We start from the raw sequence: 18,311 nt of genomic DNA, 5'->3' as shown, positions 1-18,311 counted from the left end.
GGAAGAGACCCAGCATCCCATGTGTATCTTTTCCAACCTAAGTCCAACTATAAATCTTCAGAAGGATGCAAACTTATATGATAGGAGCTTGGAAAACTACAACAGCTGACTACATGTATTCACCATCACAAGGAACAAGAGCCAAGGACCTATTGGTGTACTCTTATACAAATGGAGGCAGCCAGTGGGTTGGGGTCCTAGACCAAACCTAGCAGAAGTTCCATCTGAACAATGATAGTCACAACTCTGAAACTTGTGAACAAGAAATGAGTGGAGTCCAAGTCCTTACCTTTTCTAAAGAGACCTGAGAGATCACTCAAAAATTCAACTAAAGAGTTTAGGTCAGGTCATTAGTTCTTAGCACTGAGGATGCACTAACTTGAATTTGTAACTTGCAACAGGCACCCTTTTATTATCTCAATCACTTTTATAAAAAAAAAAAAAAAAAAAAAAAGAACCTGCTTTTCCAAGGCATCCAAATTGTGACGAACTTCCACATTAAAGGGTTCTCATGTAAGTGACCTTTTGCTTGTGGGGCCCCCCTCCCCCAGCTTTTCAGAAGTTGAGCACCAAAGTGAAGGCCATGGCATTATCTGATGTTTTAAGTTAATTTTTTATTTGAAGGTGGAAAGGTGAACCATGCAAAGAGGCATATACAGATCTGTCCCAACCGCAGTCCATTAGTAATGATCACTGTAAAGTCTACTCTGACAACAAAATGGAGCAATGAGACTTATTGTCTTCCTTGCTAAAGAGAAAAAATCTGACAATGAAAGCAGAGCTCCCAGCCACTTTTTGCATAGCACATATCTTGATATTCTGCATACAAATTGTCTCATTCTATCAACACAGAACCTGCACCAAAGGACCATAACTAAGGTAATTGCTCTACAGTAAAGGTGGAGATCATATACATGTGGTTATCAATCTCAGAGTGAGGTACTCCCTGGAATCATATAATGGGTGAATCATATCTGATCAGTGCCCAATGAGGCATTCTGCTGTCATCTTGGGTTACTGAATAAGACCATTGGTAGCCGTATGTAGCATTATATGTTTTTCTCAAGTTTTAAATTCTACCAAAGACAAAACAAAGTTTCTCAGCTGGGTAAGTATGACTAACGAATCCATCCAAGCAGGTTCTATAGCACATAACTATTAGTGAACTTGGTTGGGTAGGCTCAGAAGACAAATCTCTCAAAGGTCCAACAAATAACCAGGGTGGTAGGAACCTCAGCCAAGGTAACCATTGCCATTATTGCTTAAGGGGGGTGCTGATGCCACAGAAGGCTCCATTATGAAGCAGATGCTTGCTGCTACCTTATGACTGAAGGGATTTGTATTCGAATTTTTACCACTGGCCTGAATGATTTGGATGAAATGACAGGTCTAGGCTAGAGGCCTAGCAATGGGACCAAATAGGTCATTTGTTATGATGATGAATGAATGAAGAAAATGAGATTAAAAACTGCACAAAGGCATATGCTCTCATACTGAAACACACTCACACAATAAATACATTTATTCTCACATTTCCATACATACTCACTAAGAAGGTATATTAAAATTCAGAATAAGTTAAGCAAAATTTTTAAATTCATTAGCCCCCTAAGGGGTTTTGTATTTGTATTATTATTTATTTTATATTTTATTAATTCAATCATACTGTGACTTAAATCCATTGGTGTATATTGCGTAATGTGGACCTTCTCGGATTATAAGTTCTACTGTATGTTGTCTGGTGTCCTGGGGTATATGAATAACTTTTTGATAAATATTTTAAGTGTGTACAAATTCTCATTTTATTTATAGTCCAAGGAGGAGGTAATTTTACTATTAAAGGTAATTGTATATTCATATTCAGCGACTCAAACAATCTTCAAGCTATAATTGGGAAAGGAGGTGAATGATTGCTTATAAACACATCTCTTCATTCAAATAATCCTTTGTTTGGAGAATCATTTGTCTGAATTCTGAGATGACGGTGGTGATGATCCAAAGGCTCCTGAACATATTCTAAGGCCTTCATTATGAACTGGGTCTAACGTTTTCAGCGTTGCATCTGATGCTTTACACAGTAAAGCAAGGATGTGTCTATCAGCTCCCCAAGTAGTGTTTGATAGTTTTTTAATTAGATTTAATGCTCTTTTACATTTAGATTTCAGAAATGTTATGTGGGCTTTCCAGTTCAAGTAAGTATTAAGTATTAATTCTAAAAATTTTGCTGTTTGGCTAACTGGTATACTGTACTATGGTTTCTGATTTTTAAATCTATTTCTTCACTCTTTTTCCACTTTTTATTTTTATAAAATATGATTGCATGAGTTTTATCTATGAAAAATTTAAAGCCTACAGACGAGGCCCATTCATCTATTTTTATTGTTTTTATTACTGACTCGTTCTGCACGTTTTATTCGAGATGCTGAATAATACCATATATGGCAAAATCATCCATATGCAAGTTACTTTTAATTCCAATAGGTAGATTTTTACTGATATCATTAATTGTTAAAGTTACCAGTGTGCCACTAAGGACGCTTCCTTATGGAAAACCATTTTCAAGTGGAAATGTACTTGACAATATATCATCAACCTTGTTGGGCGAGCGGGTTCCGTTCTCAGCTACCACTCCGTTGGCTGACCGGCCAATGAAGAATAAGAGGAATTTATTTCTGGTGATAGAAATTTATTTCTCACTATAGTGTGGTTCGGATTCCACAATAAGCTGTAAGTCCCGTTGCTAGGTAACCAATTAGTTCTTAGCCACATAAAATAAATCTAATCTTTCGGGCCAGCCCTAGGAGAGCTGTTAATCAGCTCAGTGGTCTGGTTAAACTAAGGTATACTTAACTTCTTTTACACACACACACACACACACACACACACACACATATATATATATATATATATATATATATATATATATATATATATATATATATATATATATATATATATATATATATATATATATATATATATATATATATATATATATATATATATATATATATATATATACAGTCCCCTCTGTTTACGACAGGTCCGACTTACTGACGTTCGAGGTTACAACGCTTTTCAAATATATTCATCAGAAATTGTTTCCCGGTTTACAACGCACGTTCCTGGGTTACGACACACCCTACGCCGATCCAACAGAAGAAATATGGCTCCAAAATGGCAGAATAATAAAAATTTGGAGGTTTTTTTTATGAAAAACTCAATAAAAATGCAGTTTACATCATTTTCAATAAACCCAGAGCATTAAAAGTAAGGTTTTTTTGGGGGATTTTTGACAATTTTCAACAATTTTTTGGTTTAAGATGCAGCATAAAAACTGAACCCCCCCCCCCGTTGTAAACCGGGGACTGCCTGGGGAGAGGGAATGGATAGAAATGGAACATTTCGTAGGAAAGAAAATAATTACAGTCCCAGACAACAACTCTATTGCACCCATCAACAGAAAGGTAAATAATTTCAAATTGATAGGCAGCTACAAAAACACCATTAGGAATAAAATAGTTAGAAACAAAGAGTCGGTAGAGGGGGAAGAGATTAGAGGGGGGGTATATATGGCAGCGTGTCTAGACTGTGAAGAAGGGTACTATGGCGAAACTGGCAAATCATGTAAAGAGCAAAGCAAACAACATCTGCAAAACATAAGGCAGTATAATCAGACGTCGGCAGTTGCCAAACACTGTTGGGAAAATGATCACAGAATAGACTGGGAAAATATGAGTTTTCTGTACAGGAACACCAACAAAACATCTAGACTGGTTGTTGAGAACGCCTTCATAACGTGCGCCAACAACACGATGGCAGGGAACACCGGAAACGGCTTTGAAGACAGCATACCTACAAAAATCGTATACTCAACAGTAGCAAGGAAACGAAGAAAAAATGCAGGAGAACGCAAGGAAAACGGACACCTAGAAGAAGGGAGCAGCGAAAGACCAAGATCACGAGTGGGTGGGGGTCACACAGGAGCAGCTAGGCGATTATAGGATTAAAAGTACCCAGCACACAGATATAAATACAGCTGGACTATGCGTCTGCTCATTGTACGGATACTTGATAATGTGGACTGTTTGTCCATGAAAGCTTGTAACTTTTAGAATAAACACTCCATTAGATACCATCCAGTTTGAATGAGGTCCTTTAAGTAATATATATATATATGTATATATATATATATATATATATATATATATATATATATATATATATATATATATATATATATATATATATATATATATACATACATACAATGTCCTCATTTTTACGTGTTTCACATTTCCATGGTTCATTTTGTTGCAGATTTTTGTTGAACACGTCATTCACTTGTCAGCGGGGAAATTTTACTAATTTGCGGGTTTTTCTTTGGGCCGTCTCAAAAATTACCATTAATTTACTTTTTTTTGTAGAGCAACACTATATTCAATAATTAATGTATTTTTTCATTAAAATATATATATACAGAGAGAGAGAGAGAGAGAGAGAGAATATGATGGGACAAGAATTTTTTAATAAATTTATGAGAGATGGTAAGGACTAACCACTTTTGTATGATATATAAATGATTTAACTAATATAATAAGTATTAATTTTCAAATAATAATAAAAATAATAATAATAATAATAATACACAGTAATTAACAAAATTTATGCATTTTCATAGTAAATTATGTGAAACTTTAAACAGGCAGGTATCTGTTTAAAATTTCACAATTTAATATAGAAATGAATCCATTTTTTAATTACAGTATCTTATTATTACTATTATTATTATTATATGTTGCCCATTTGGTGGTTAAATAAAATAGCTATGAATGATGCTGAAAAATTCTCTCTCTCTCGTACATATATATTTTTAAGGGTAATATGTTTACGATGACTTTGCAATGATATTATTAACCCTTTCCTATCTGTTTAGTTATCACATCACTGAGAGTACATGAGCCCCAATGTGTCTGGGAGCGCTCGATAGTGCGAAAAAATAATTTCAAAAATTCAGCAAAAATAGAAATTTTATGCCAACAACGTTCATTTTGTTGTCCTTTTTTTCTAAATGTTTATATTTTATGGTGGAATAGTCAGAATAAGAGTCCCAGCCCTCTAAATACGAAAAAATGTGAGTTATTTAACGAAAAAAAATTCTTTACTTATTTTTATATTTTCATTCATAACCCAAAAACTATGAAAGTCAGATGAATGAATTATTTTTTATGAGAAAGCCAACAAAATTCCCTAAATATTGACATATAAAACAATGGAAAACGAATAAGTCCAGTTGGTGAAAAAATTGATAGAAAAGAGGGTGAGAAACAGAGCGCTCTGTCTGGCCTATGGTGAGAATTATCGCTAGAAAATTTTTTTTTGAAGAGCCCTATCTCGGTTATTTTTCATAGAAATTACTTTGTAAATATACGAAAATGTAGAGGAAAAGTTGAAGAATAAAGGGAAAGTCAAGAATAATGGCTTTGGTAACAGCAACAGTTTCATTTTGATGTTATAAATTGATCGAAACGAAAAAAAATGTTACCGTTGTCCACATTGTGTTAGAAATCAAACGCTTATAAGAGTTAAAGCGAATGAATTATTTTTTATGAAAAAAGCCAACACAATTCTCTAAATATTGACATATAAAACAATGAAAAACGAATAAGTCCAGTTGGTGAAAAAACTGATAGAAAAGAGGGTAAGAAACAGAGCGCTCAGCCCTGCGTATGGTGAGAATTATCACTACAAGAAAATCTTTTTTTAAGAGCCCTATCTCGCTTATTTTTCATAGAAATTACTTTGTAAATATACGAAAATGTAGAGGAAAAGTTGAAGAATAAAGGGAGAGTTAAGAAAAATGGCTTTGGTAATGGCAACAGTATCATTTTGACGTTATAAGTTGATCAACGAAAAAAAAAGTTACCGTTGTCAACATTATTGTTCGTAGCTCAAAAACTATAATAGTTAGGCGAATTAATTATTTTTTATGAGAAAGCCAACAAAATTCTCTAAATATCGACATATAGCCTAAAAGAATGAAAAACGAATAAGTCCAGTTGGTGAAAAATTGATAGAAAATAGGGTAAGAAACAGAGCGCGCTGCCTGGCATACGGCGAGAATTATCGCTAGACATTTTTTTTTGAAGAGCCCTAGCTCGGATATTTTTCATAGAAATTACTTTGTAAATATACAAAAATGTAGAGGAAAGGTTGAGGAATAAAGTGAGAGTCAAGAAAAATGGCTTTGGTAACGGCAGCAGTTTCATTTTGACGTTATAAGCTGTTCAAAACAAAAAAAGATGTTACCATTGTCAAAATCATCGTTCATAGCTCAAAAGCTATAACAGTTAGGCGAATGAATTATTTTTTATGAGAAAGCCAACAAAATTCTCTAAATATCAATATATATATTAATGAAAAATGAGATTCAGAGCCCTGCCTAAAATCCAGACGTCTCTTATGTGATGCACTAACGCTCTTTTCCGCTAGTTTTACCGTAAAAATTATTGCTGAAAGCATGTTGGAAACTGTTCTCGATTGACGTCACTGTATGTAAAGAGCCACACGTGTTTACCCAACCTCATACGCATGGTCTCTGACAGAAGTGTGGCCTGCCAGGCCTGCAATGGGTGGGATCAGCTGATGTCATTGTGAGAATTTTACTTGCCAGGGATTTTTCATGCACAGTAGAGAAACTAAAAAAATTAAAGAAAAAGAGGGTACCTGTAAACAGAGTGTTTCCAATAATGTAATCCTACATTTTATAAAAAAAAAGTAAGATACTTTTGAGAAGAGTGGGTAGGATCAGCTGATTTCATTGTGAGAAATTTACTATGCCAGGGATTTGCGCATATTCAGTATAGAACTGCTTGCCTGGCGTATTGATGCCTGAGTTACACGGTCCAAGGTATGCTTTAGCCTAAGGAAACCACCAACTGTCCGAAAATAAAAAAAATTTACATCCTACCACATGTGAAAAAATGTCATGTAAATTTCACGTTGAAATTACTTGAGTCAGAAAAAAGGGGGTAGGGGTTCCTTAGATGTAATATTCTGCCAATTGGAAAGGAAAGTGTTAATATTTCAAAGATTAATGACAACTTACTGTAGTAAATAATCTTTTATCACAAATGTATTTTGTAAAATGTAATCACAAAATACTAACAAACCAAGCATTCTGTTTGGAGGTATGTATATGTCCCATCGATCTAAACTACCCACGTATTCTAGATAGGCTCTATACAGTAGTACTATCCTAAAATACGAACCTGTACAGCAAATATTTCATAATCATCCTACAACACTGGAAAATATACATAAAATATATGCCCAGTGCACTACATACAGCATGAGCAGAATGATGTGCAAAGTTACGTAGGCTAAGGAAACCATGTGTGTCTGAATGATAGGATACTTAAGAGTAACAGTTGTAGGCTTGAGCCTAATTTTGCAAAATGACTTCGAAATATTAGGGTGTTCTGGGATGATAGTCTGAGGTGTTTTGGGATGATGATTTGGGGTGTATTTTTGTTTGAAATTATATTAAAGTGTTTTAGTATCATAATTTAGGGTATATTTTTGTTTGAACTATCAAATGAAGCAGTGAAATGTTAAAATAGGCAGTTAAAGCATTTTAGTTTATGGGGTACAAGGAATCTGGCAGTTATAAGCATTTTTAGAGGGGATTTTTGCATTTCTGCAGTAGGTTCTGGAACATATTCCCACATAAAAATGGGGGAGCATTGTATGTATATATATGTAATATATATATGTTATATGTACTGTATACGTGTATTTATATACAATGTCCCTGGTTATCAGTAATACTTCATTCTGATGGTTTGACGATAACCAAAAATGCTTCATTGTACAGATGATTTTCAGGGGCTTATTGGTGCCCTGAAAAAAACAACTGATTTTCGGTTATCGAGGCCTCTGTTACCCTAGTATGCATCATTGACTCCATGCCCAATTATCAGGTGACAAGCAAAAATCATCAATTTTTTGCACAAATTTGCCAGGAGTCACTAAACAAGCCCCATAAAACCAGATTGCCATTAAGATAGGTAATGATCAGAAAATGTATGTATGTGTGTGTGTTGAACAGAAGTGTATATATATATATATATATATATATATATATATATATATATATATATATATATATATATATATATATATATATATATAATGCTGTGGAAAAATTTCACATTCAAGAGATTCCTCTGTGAATGTATCTATCCATTATTTGGGGAAAATTTTTTTGATTCACAGTATTTTTCACTGAGAAATATTCACTAATTACTGTATTTTGATATTTTAGCAAACTGTGCAGTGATTGGTAAAAAAAGTCAAAGATGGCTTGATAAAGCCCACAACATCGGCAATATCCTTACTTGCAGTTTCCACTTTATACAGAGTGATTATCTGACACTTTCTCACTTATTACGGCTCATTATAAGAAAAAAGGCACTAAATAGGGGCTGAATAACAGCAAAATCATGAGTCCACGGGGACCAAAAAATTTTTGGTAAATAATCCACATAACTGACTGGCAGCTACTGGTAACTTCTACCACTCTCAGGGAGAGAGGAGTGGTTTGCCAGATGTCACCTGACAGTGCCTACTCATTCTTCCAGTAATAATATCATCTTCAGAGGAAAACATACGCATATTAAAAAATGCAGTAAAAGCCCCACTCCAACCCACCGGGACTGTATATAATATTATAATATATATATATATAATCACAGGCAGTCCCAGTTATTATGTAATTTGGTTTTTTAAAGGAATGTTTAGCTGTCAACAAATCTTTTTTATTTTGCACTGATATCCATTTTGACATCAAATGATAATCGCATATTTAATTCTTGATACAAATTCTAACAGAGTGTAAATTACCAAAATCATCAATTTTTGGTTACTTTGTGTTGATCAGTATCACAGTTAAGATCTATAACTGGAACCCCTGCCATATACCGGGACTGCCTGAATTTTTATGAAGAAATTTACAGTATGTATGTATGTATGTGTATGTATAAGTATGTGTATTTAATTAAAATGAAGTGTATGTATTATGGATGTATTTATATATATTTATATATTTATATATTGAATTTTTAATAGAAATTTATATATATATAAAAACATATATTTATAATTTAAATCCTGTAGTTTGATATATATATATATACAATTTAGTTGATATTAATATATCAAAGCATTGATATATCAGTTTTAAGAAAATTCAAAAAGCAAGGAAATTTTTATCATTTGAAGCTACAAATATCGCCAATTGTCAAATTCTCTTCCAGAATATTTAGGTGAACTGGAAATATTGAAATGAATAAATTTATAAGTGATAAATGGGCCCAAGGGCACTGGTCTTGTAAGACTGCCATGGTCCCATTGAGTCCTCTTAGCCACTGCCCTGTCATCCAGAGGCCAGTCGATGCTAAAGCCACTGAGTGATAATTGTGGTTTAGTGTCAGTTTTTGTCTGGTTAATTGTTTATGACAGCTATTTGGTTGGGGAAATTTGTCACCTGGCACAACCTTCCAGTTGGTTGATAGTGGAATTTGGGCTACAAAATCAGTTTCATGAGACTGTAAAGATGGCTCTTTTAAGACTGTATTTTTATCATTTTTGTGTCTTGCTTGTAGAGTCATCAAGTTACTTAGATTGGTTTGTAATGCTCAAATCACGTTTTGTCAAGGAACCAAAGATAATTTTGGACACAGGAGAAGTTGATGTAAACTTGATAAAGTCACAGTTGTAACTTGCCAAGTTGTTAAAACGTTCAAGTTTTCCTTTGCTAATTTTGAGCAAAGTTCTGCTGTTAAGTTGCATAACTCACTAAAGTATGAATTTATTCCAAATATACCTTGTCTGGTAATCATACCTGTATTTATAACTGAATGAATTGATTACAAGGAAATATTTCTGTATTTTTTTGTAATATATCTTGATTCATTTGATCTGATACAGTTGAAAAATTTTAATGTGTGCTCAATTAGACTTGAAGAGTTTCATAGTACTGTATTGATTTGTTTTGAGAATGGAGTGAAGTCACTTTAAAATACAGGGTATCATAAGCAACGCCCTTTGTTTAAGTGGAACAAAATTAAAGCCTTTTGATTATCCTTTATTTTTTGGAACACATGAATGTAACTTGCAGCTTCAGGTTAATAGATTAATATAATATATTAACAAAATTAATATAATGCTTATTCGGTTTAATAATGTTCATACAAATGAAAATTAAACCAAATTTAAGAACTTAAAAGTTGATAAAAGATTTAAAGTTTTAGAATTTAGTCATTTATTTGAGATGTTCAAAATGTTCCCCTTCATGTTCCATACAATTTGAACTCACCAGCAACACTTTTACAAACTTTTTTGACATTTCAATGGTAATTTCAACGGGATTTATCTGAAATTGCATTCTTTAATTCTGGAATTGTTTTCTTCTTAAGATTGTAAACCTGATCTTTCAATACACCCCACAAAAAAAGTCCAGTGGTGTTAGGTCTGGTGAACGTGATGGCCATTCAATTGGTCCTCTTCGTCCTATCCATCTACCTTCAGAATTTTCACCAGACCATTCCTAACTCTTATCCCATAATGGGAGGAGGTGCTCCATCCTGTTGAAAATAAATATCATTTTGATTTTCAACTCTTGGCCAAAAATTCTGTTTGTAGCATTTATCAAATAATTATCTTGATTCATACTTTCAAAGAATATATTCCTATTAACAGTCCCATGCAAGATATTGGCAGCCCAAACTGTTACTCCTGGTAAATCATATATATCCTTATATAATATATACATGAGGATTATCATTGATAATACATATACAATATATATATTATATGTATATTTAACTGTATATATGTATATATATATATTATATCTGACCACCATATCTAAATATATATATATATAAGGTTACATCTTATATATATTAACTTTATATATAAATATATTTATACAAAATATACATATATATATATATCTTATATATATCATGCAATATATATGCACATATATATAATATAAGGTCTATGTTTATATCTTTATTTTTTCAAACATGAATGTATTGCCACAGGTTAATAGATTAATATAATATATTAACAAAATTAATATAATGCTTATTTTCAATAATGTTCAATACAAATGATATTTTTGCGGCTTGTACCCATTGTTAAATTTTGATAACAATCTTGCAGTTTCAGCACCATTTTTATTGTTTTGATAGTACAATTGAATTGCTTTTTACTCTCTGTTCCTTTGTTAATCTCATGGTTGTATAAAATATCTGAAAAAATGAAGATTTAGCAAATTAATTAAAGAAAATAACGAAAATATACATTATAAGATATATATTAAATTAAAAAGGGCGTTACTTATGCCGCACCCTACAGTATATATATATATACTCGTATATAGAGTGAACCCCCGTATTTGTGGGGGATGCGTCCCACAACCCCCCGCGAATAGGTCAAATCCGCGAATGCTTAAAACCCCTCTTAAAACACTTAAACTGCCCATTTTGATAGCTTAAACCAAGAAAAACCCTGTAAAAATGCTTATACCTGAGTATTTTAATAGTTTTATCACAAAAGTGCATTTATTCATGAAAATTATATGAAAAATACAGTAATTAGTGAATATTTCTCAGTGAAAAATACCGTGAATGGGTGAATTTTCTGTGAATGATGGCTAGATATGTTCCACAGAGAAACCTCCAGCAATGCTGAGTCCATGAACCATGAGAACACGAATATGGGGGTTTACTGTATATATGAATATGTGTGTGTGTGTATGTATGTATGTATATATATATATATATATATATATATATATATATATATATATATATATATATATATATATATATATATATATATATATATATATATATATATATATATATATGTGTGTGTTTGTGTGTATATATATAATATATATATACATACAGGTTGACCATCACTAATCCGGCAATCAGTAGTCCGGAACAATCAGTAATCTGGCACAAATTTCGGCTAGAGTAATTTCTAATGTTTCCGCACTAATTTTCAAATTTCCCAGGTTGTTGCGCTAACTCGCTCGCCGGCCGCTTCACTTTGGTGGCGCAGTGTGCTGCATCAACATACTGGTAGCCTAGCCTACATTATACTGAACTTTATTCACATATTAACGGTATAATACAAACATCAACATAACACATGTGCATCTTTTTCATGGATCTTTTAAAAATTATTCTTTACTACATTGTTTCCAATTGCGTATATTCTCATATTGCTTTTGTATTATAAATTGCAATCAATGTTTTGTTTTGGGAATCGATATCGTGGTGTTTATTTCACCGCATTTAACTAAGTTCAAAGCGCTTTTCTTGCTTCTAGTTAGCGTAAATGAATATGGATACTTTATTTATTTGGGACAAGGATATTTTTCGTTATACAAAGTGTTTTTAAGTCGAAATATAATTTAAACACATCTCGGTGTGAAATTAATTTAGCTATTTTTTTCGTTAATATATGACGTTCGCGGGAATCACGGCTGGCCATTTTTGGGGCATGTTTGTTTTGTGTAAAAGAAAATCAAGATTCCGTTCGCTATTTTCTCTTGATTTCATCATAATACGAGCTTTACATATTTATTTTTTATCGGCGTGAAAACAGTAGTAATTTGTATTCTTTCATGCCCAGTAGTTTTGATTAAAATACATTCTCTCCAGTTTTATTCACGGCCGAGTTTCATCCATGTTGCCGATGCACGATAATTTATAGTCATTAGCAGCTTGAATATTGTTTTCTCAGCTTCAGCTACAACTTGCAGCTAAAAGTTCCTGTAGCAGTATGTTTCCCTGCTGATCTTTTCTCCAAAGCAAATAAGGGTATAGTGTAAAAAATATACAGTGAACCCCCCATATTCGCGGGGGATGTGTCCCACACCCCCCCCCGCGAATAGGTCAAATCCGCGAATGCTTAACACCTCTCTAAAAACACTTAGAACTGCCCATTTTGATAGCTTAAACCAAGAAAAACCCTGTAAAAATACTTATACCTGGATATTTTAATAGTTTTATCACAAAATGTGCATTTATTCATGAAAATTATATGAAAATACAGTAATTAGTGAATATTTCTGTGAAAAATACCGCGAATGGGCAAATTTTCCAAGAATGATGGCTAGATATGTTCCACAGAGAAACCCGCGAATGCGTGAGTCCGCGAACCATGAGAACGCAAATACGGGGGGTTTACTGTATCAGTCCTATTGTACAGTACTTAACGTGATTTGTAACATAACTACAGTAATTGTGTATTACCGTATGATGGTTGAAATACAAGCAAAACAGTTGTTATCCGATACGATTATTAGCAAAACAACAGTTTCCCGTTCGGTTGTTTATGGCTGTACGCATTTACGCAAGAGTATAACACTACTAACAATACTTTTATCATTCTAGCAGATGGAATAGAGAGGGAGGAAAAGAAGTTGGTCTATTGTAAGCTGGTCTCTCTCGCTGCCTGTGCCTGCGTGAAATCTAAAAATATTTCCTAAATATTTTTGTATCGGTATTAATTGCTAACCCCATCGTAAACTCGAAATATCGTAAGTCGAATTTTCGTAACTCGAGCACTACCAGTATTTGATAATTGTCTTTTCTTGATTAACCAACTGGTACTGATTTATGGGATATTTTAATTCTAGGATGAGGTGCATAGTTACTGTATTTTGTGTATTCTAGCCTAATAAATGGCTAATCCGGCACCCTCTAGGTTCCAATGATGCCGGATTAGTGATGGTCAACCATATATATATATATATATATATATATATATATATATATATATATATATATATATATATATATATATATATATATATATATATATATATATATATATATATATATATATATATATATTTATATATATATATAATAAAATTTCAGCTCTTTATATGTCATTCAGTTGTATCATTTATACTTACATAATAAAATTTGTGTATGTATAATGTATAGATATAACATATATTACTGTGAGCTATATAAATATAATTATTTCATTCACTTCCTGACTTATTGTACCGTTTATATCACTAATGGCAATTTCATTAGAATACTTTACAAACAAAAATAAATGCAAATTTTAGGTAACATATAAATCAACAGAGAGCACATTTCTATTCATTTGACTACATTGTAAATTTCAGGGCATATTTTTCATATGACAAAATAGTTTTAGTGCAAATATCAGCTTTCTAACTGTCATAGTTTTATTGCTATCACAAAATAAGCAATTTTTTTCATAACCTTCAAACAATAGTATATGTTACCTATAAAAAATTGTATATCCTATCAGTGCTAAGTTTATTTCATAACTTATAACAATTAATAATATATGTTATCTGTGCAAAGTTTTTTCATAACTTTGGCTATAAATATTAACTACAGGCAGTCCCCAGTTATCGTCAAGCTGTCAGGAACGGAACCCCCACCGATAACCGAGGACTGCTGGCATATATTCTCCTCATACCCTATAAAAATATATGGGGTAGTTAACAGTTAGCAGAACAACAGGATTGGGCCTTTGCGATGTTGAGTGCTACTTGGGGGGTGGGGGTGGGGGGGTGAAGCACCCCTGACCAGCTCAGGGCGCGGTGCCCTGGTGAGGTTAGGAGGGTAGTCTGTTTAAGCCAGGACATGGCATTTTAAACTCACCCCAAAGTTTTCTTCATAACCTACAAAAATAAATGCTATCAATATAAAGTTTTCCTCATAAGCTATAAAAATGTGCACTATCACTGTACAAGGCTTGGTGTTGTTATTCCCATGTTTTCCATTCAGATATAGGATGGACAAATAAATGGAGATCTGAAAGTAAATAATGGCCCTGAGCTGAAAAAGTCAGACAAAACTCACTGCGGTAAAATCAAGGCTGCTGGTCTTACATAATTACTATCACTATTATAAAAAATAGTAATCATGGAGTATATATAGGAAAACATACCACTGAAAGAAAATCAATCTTAAAATTGACATCCCGGAGGTACCTGGCATTTCTCCCATGGAGATGCTTCTCGTTTGGTCGGGTCTCTCTTCTTGTAATCCACGTTCAGCATGCATTCTTTAGTATCTTTCCCTTACAAAAGTACTCTTCCTCTTTTCTCCTGCCACTGGAACTGCATTAGTGCACAGGAGGTCACGAAATGCAAATGTAAATGCAATCACAATGCAAAAAGTAAGTCGGTAGAACCGAAACACATACTCCCTCGGCGCGACGGCTTATGGGTAACAAGGCTCTGCTAGGAAGTGTTACCTACGATTATGTAATTTTACATTTCTGTAAACACAGTAAAAATATGTCAAGAAATAAAAAATATTATATGTAAACTAGTTGGCATCGTGTATCTGTGATATGACTATGACGACTTCAAAATATCGTGATACATTGATACATATTTACTCTGATTAGATATTTTTTTGAGAGAACGACCAGCTCTCATTGTAGAAAATTGGTCCTAACTGAAATATATTTCTCACTTCCTCCTCTCCCTGGTTTATGACGGGGGGTTCCGTTCCTACCCTGCTTCGTAAACCGAAAATCGTCGTATAATGAAAAATCGTTTAAAATCATAAAAAATCCTAAGAAAACCATACTTTTAGTGCTCTGGGTGTATTGAAAACAATGTAAACTGCATTTTTATTGAGTTTCTCAACAAAAAAAACTCCAAATTTTTATTATTCTGCCATTTTGGAGCCATACTTCTTCTGTCGGATCAGCGTATGACATATTGTAACCCTGGAACATGTGTCGTAAACCGGGAAATAATTTCTAATGAACATATTTGAAAAGTGTCGTAACCTCGGAACGTCGTAAGCCAGACCCGTCGTAACCCGGGGACTGCCTGTATCTGGAATTAGAAAGTCATACAGACATTATGCGACAATTAGTCGCTCAGTGTCACTCAATATCACTCACAAGGTAATATTGAGATACATAGATACATATTTACTCAGACTTGATATATATCTGACAGAACATGCCAGTTCTTATCATAGAAACTGTGTATTTTAGTAGGAAACTAAAGTATACCCCTCCCTTTGTGCAACAATTTTTCGGTCAATGCAGCTCACAGAGCAGTAAATATGGTGAACAAAAAAAAAAAAAAAAAAAAAAAAATTTTTTTGCAATAATACTTCAGGACATGTTTATTTAGACATTAAATAGTCCAAATCCATCAATAACTAAAAATCTATAATTCCTCAAAATTCAGTGATCAGCACGCCCGTTAAGGCACTGGGAGCATTTTGCAAAGGGTTGCTGCTCTGTTTATGCTTCTACTGTTCTAGGGTCAGGGAAAACATGGAGAAAGGTGAGGAAGAGGAGGAGGAGGAACAAGAAGAAGAAAACAAAGAAGAAGAGGAAGGTTAAGCATGTCTGCGTTTCTTCAACCTCATATAACCACAGGCCTCTCAAGGCTCCATGGCCCAAAAGGGGCAAAGTTGAGGCAAACATCCCTGAAGGAACAGCAGTTGCTTCAGGAACTGCCAGAGAAGCATAAAAAAAATCAGGACAACAATGACAACTTCAGGAATGATTATGTTGGTTGGAGAGGCTATCACTGAAGCTGAAGCATCTGCAAAGACCGAGACAAATGCTCCAGGAAGGCACTGATCTATCGCCTCTTGATTTAAGAGGAGGCCACAGCAACTTTATCTTGTAAAGATACCTGAGGGTAGTTGAGCAAGACCTGGAGAGGCCAGATCAGCATAAAGGTTGATGGAATAGGCAGAAACAGGCATCATACAGTCCACAGTGCCAATATGTCTGGGTTAATAATCATCCAGTCTGTCCATTCCATCCTTGGATGTGTGGGAGATCACACAGACACAGCCCAGGCAGCAGTAGCAGAGATCAACAATGGAGTTCTGTAGGAAAATGGCAGTGTATTGCCTCCATAAGCCACAAACAGGGCATGCTTCACCTGTTTCTCTTAGACCCATACTTCTTCCACAGGGCAGATGACCAAGACAAACACTCAACACAGTTGAGAGACAGCACAAGCTTTTACTGTAAGGTATAGCCATATAAATGATGGTTTGTATTCTTGTATGAACAACAACACACAAATATGTTAACTATAAATTTATTTTTTCAGGCCTTATGTTTTCAACACTGAAATTAAATAATCTCATCCCTATTCATATGGCATGGCCTACATTAAGCTACAGTTCAAATGGCTCGGTATCATGTAATCCACGTGATGTCTTTATCCTCTTTTTATTCCATAACACCAAAGCTTACTACAGGATGTAATTTGAACAGTCATGTCACCATAGTAGAACCAATGATACAACTGTTAACAAAACTATTTGCTTCTGCATCACTTGTGGTGGTAATACATTTTGTTCCTATTGAATACATGTACTTACCTATGATCATAGCAGGCACAGCAAGACCAGCCACTAGCCCAATACCAAGAGGAGCACCTACAAGAGTGCCTAATTGCCAAAGTATCTTCTTTTTTCTGGACCAAGTCTCCTTTCCCCAAAAGGTACAGCCAGACGGACTGCAAAAAAAAATTTAGCACATTGTTCACATAAAAGGTTCCAATATAAACTCAGTAACATGGTACAGTATATTTATTGCCCTTCCTTATAATATACTAAACAGCAGTGACAAAATTAACTACACAATACTTATTTTGAAGCACCAAAGAATATGACAAATCCAGCAATAATTTGTATTTTACCTGACATACAAACCCATATCATCATGTGATAGGAGTATCCTTAGGTGCGCATGCGCTGATGGCTATGGTAGACTCCCTTTTAGAGAGTAGAGCTAGGCATAAAAAAGATCCACAGGACCAGCGTCCCCCAATTTGTGAATAGTCGGAGGGAACCATGATACTTCTCCCAGTTCGATGAAAAGAAAGAGATCGGGGAAGCAGGGAGGCATGAGGTGGGAAATTAAACTCCCATGATGTTGCTGGTTTGAATGTTAAGAAAAATACAAATCAATGTTGACTTTGTCACTTGTTCCGACACTTATACAAACCCACAACATCATGTGATAGGAGACTCATAAAGAGGAGGGATGAAGATCTCCCCCCGCCCCCAACAAAAAGGCAATCAACAGTGGCCACCATCAACAAAACATTTAAAACAATAATACTCACAAAACATTTAAAACAATAATACTCTTCAAAGTGATGTGATGGAACCTGGGAGCTCTACGTTCAAATGGAGCCAGATGGTCCTATTCCGTGAACACCACATGCCAGACCC

The 18,311-nt window shown here is 34.0% G+C and overlaps 1 protein-coding gene across 3 annotated transcripts in view; it reads right to left on the bottom strand.

Annotated features, from left to right (window-relative positions):
* LOC136840582 (E3 ubiquitin-protein ligase RNF19B-like) overlaps window positions 1-18,311 on the bottom strand; it is a 173,847-nt gene that overhangs the window by 44,861 nt on the left and 110,675 nt on the right. For all 3 annotated transcript variants that reach the window (XM_067107230.1, XM_067107232.1, XM_067107231.1), the window contains exon 8: window positions 17,454-17,590. In XM_067107230.1, the coding sequence (XP_066963331.1) occupies window positions 17,454-17,590 (137 nt within the window). The remainder of the gene's footprint in view (window positions 1-17,453; window positions 17,591-18,311) is intronic.

This window comes from Macrobrachium rosenbergii, chromosome 8 (assembly GCF_040412425.1).
Source record: "Macrobrachium rosenbergii isolate ZJJX-2024 chromosome 8, ASM4041242v1, whole genome shotgun sequence".
Classification (NCBI taxonomy): domain Eukaryota; kingdom Metazoa; phylum Arthropoda; class Malacostraca; order Decapoda; family Palaemonidae; genus Macrobrachium; species Macrobrachium rosenbergii.
The sequence above is the reverse complement of the archived record's forward strand: the minus strand, read 5'-3'. Positions and strand labels throughout refer to the sequence as shown.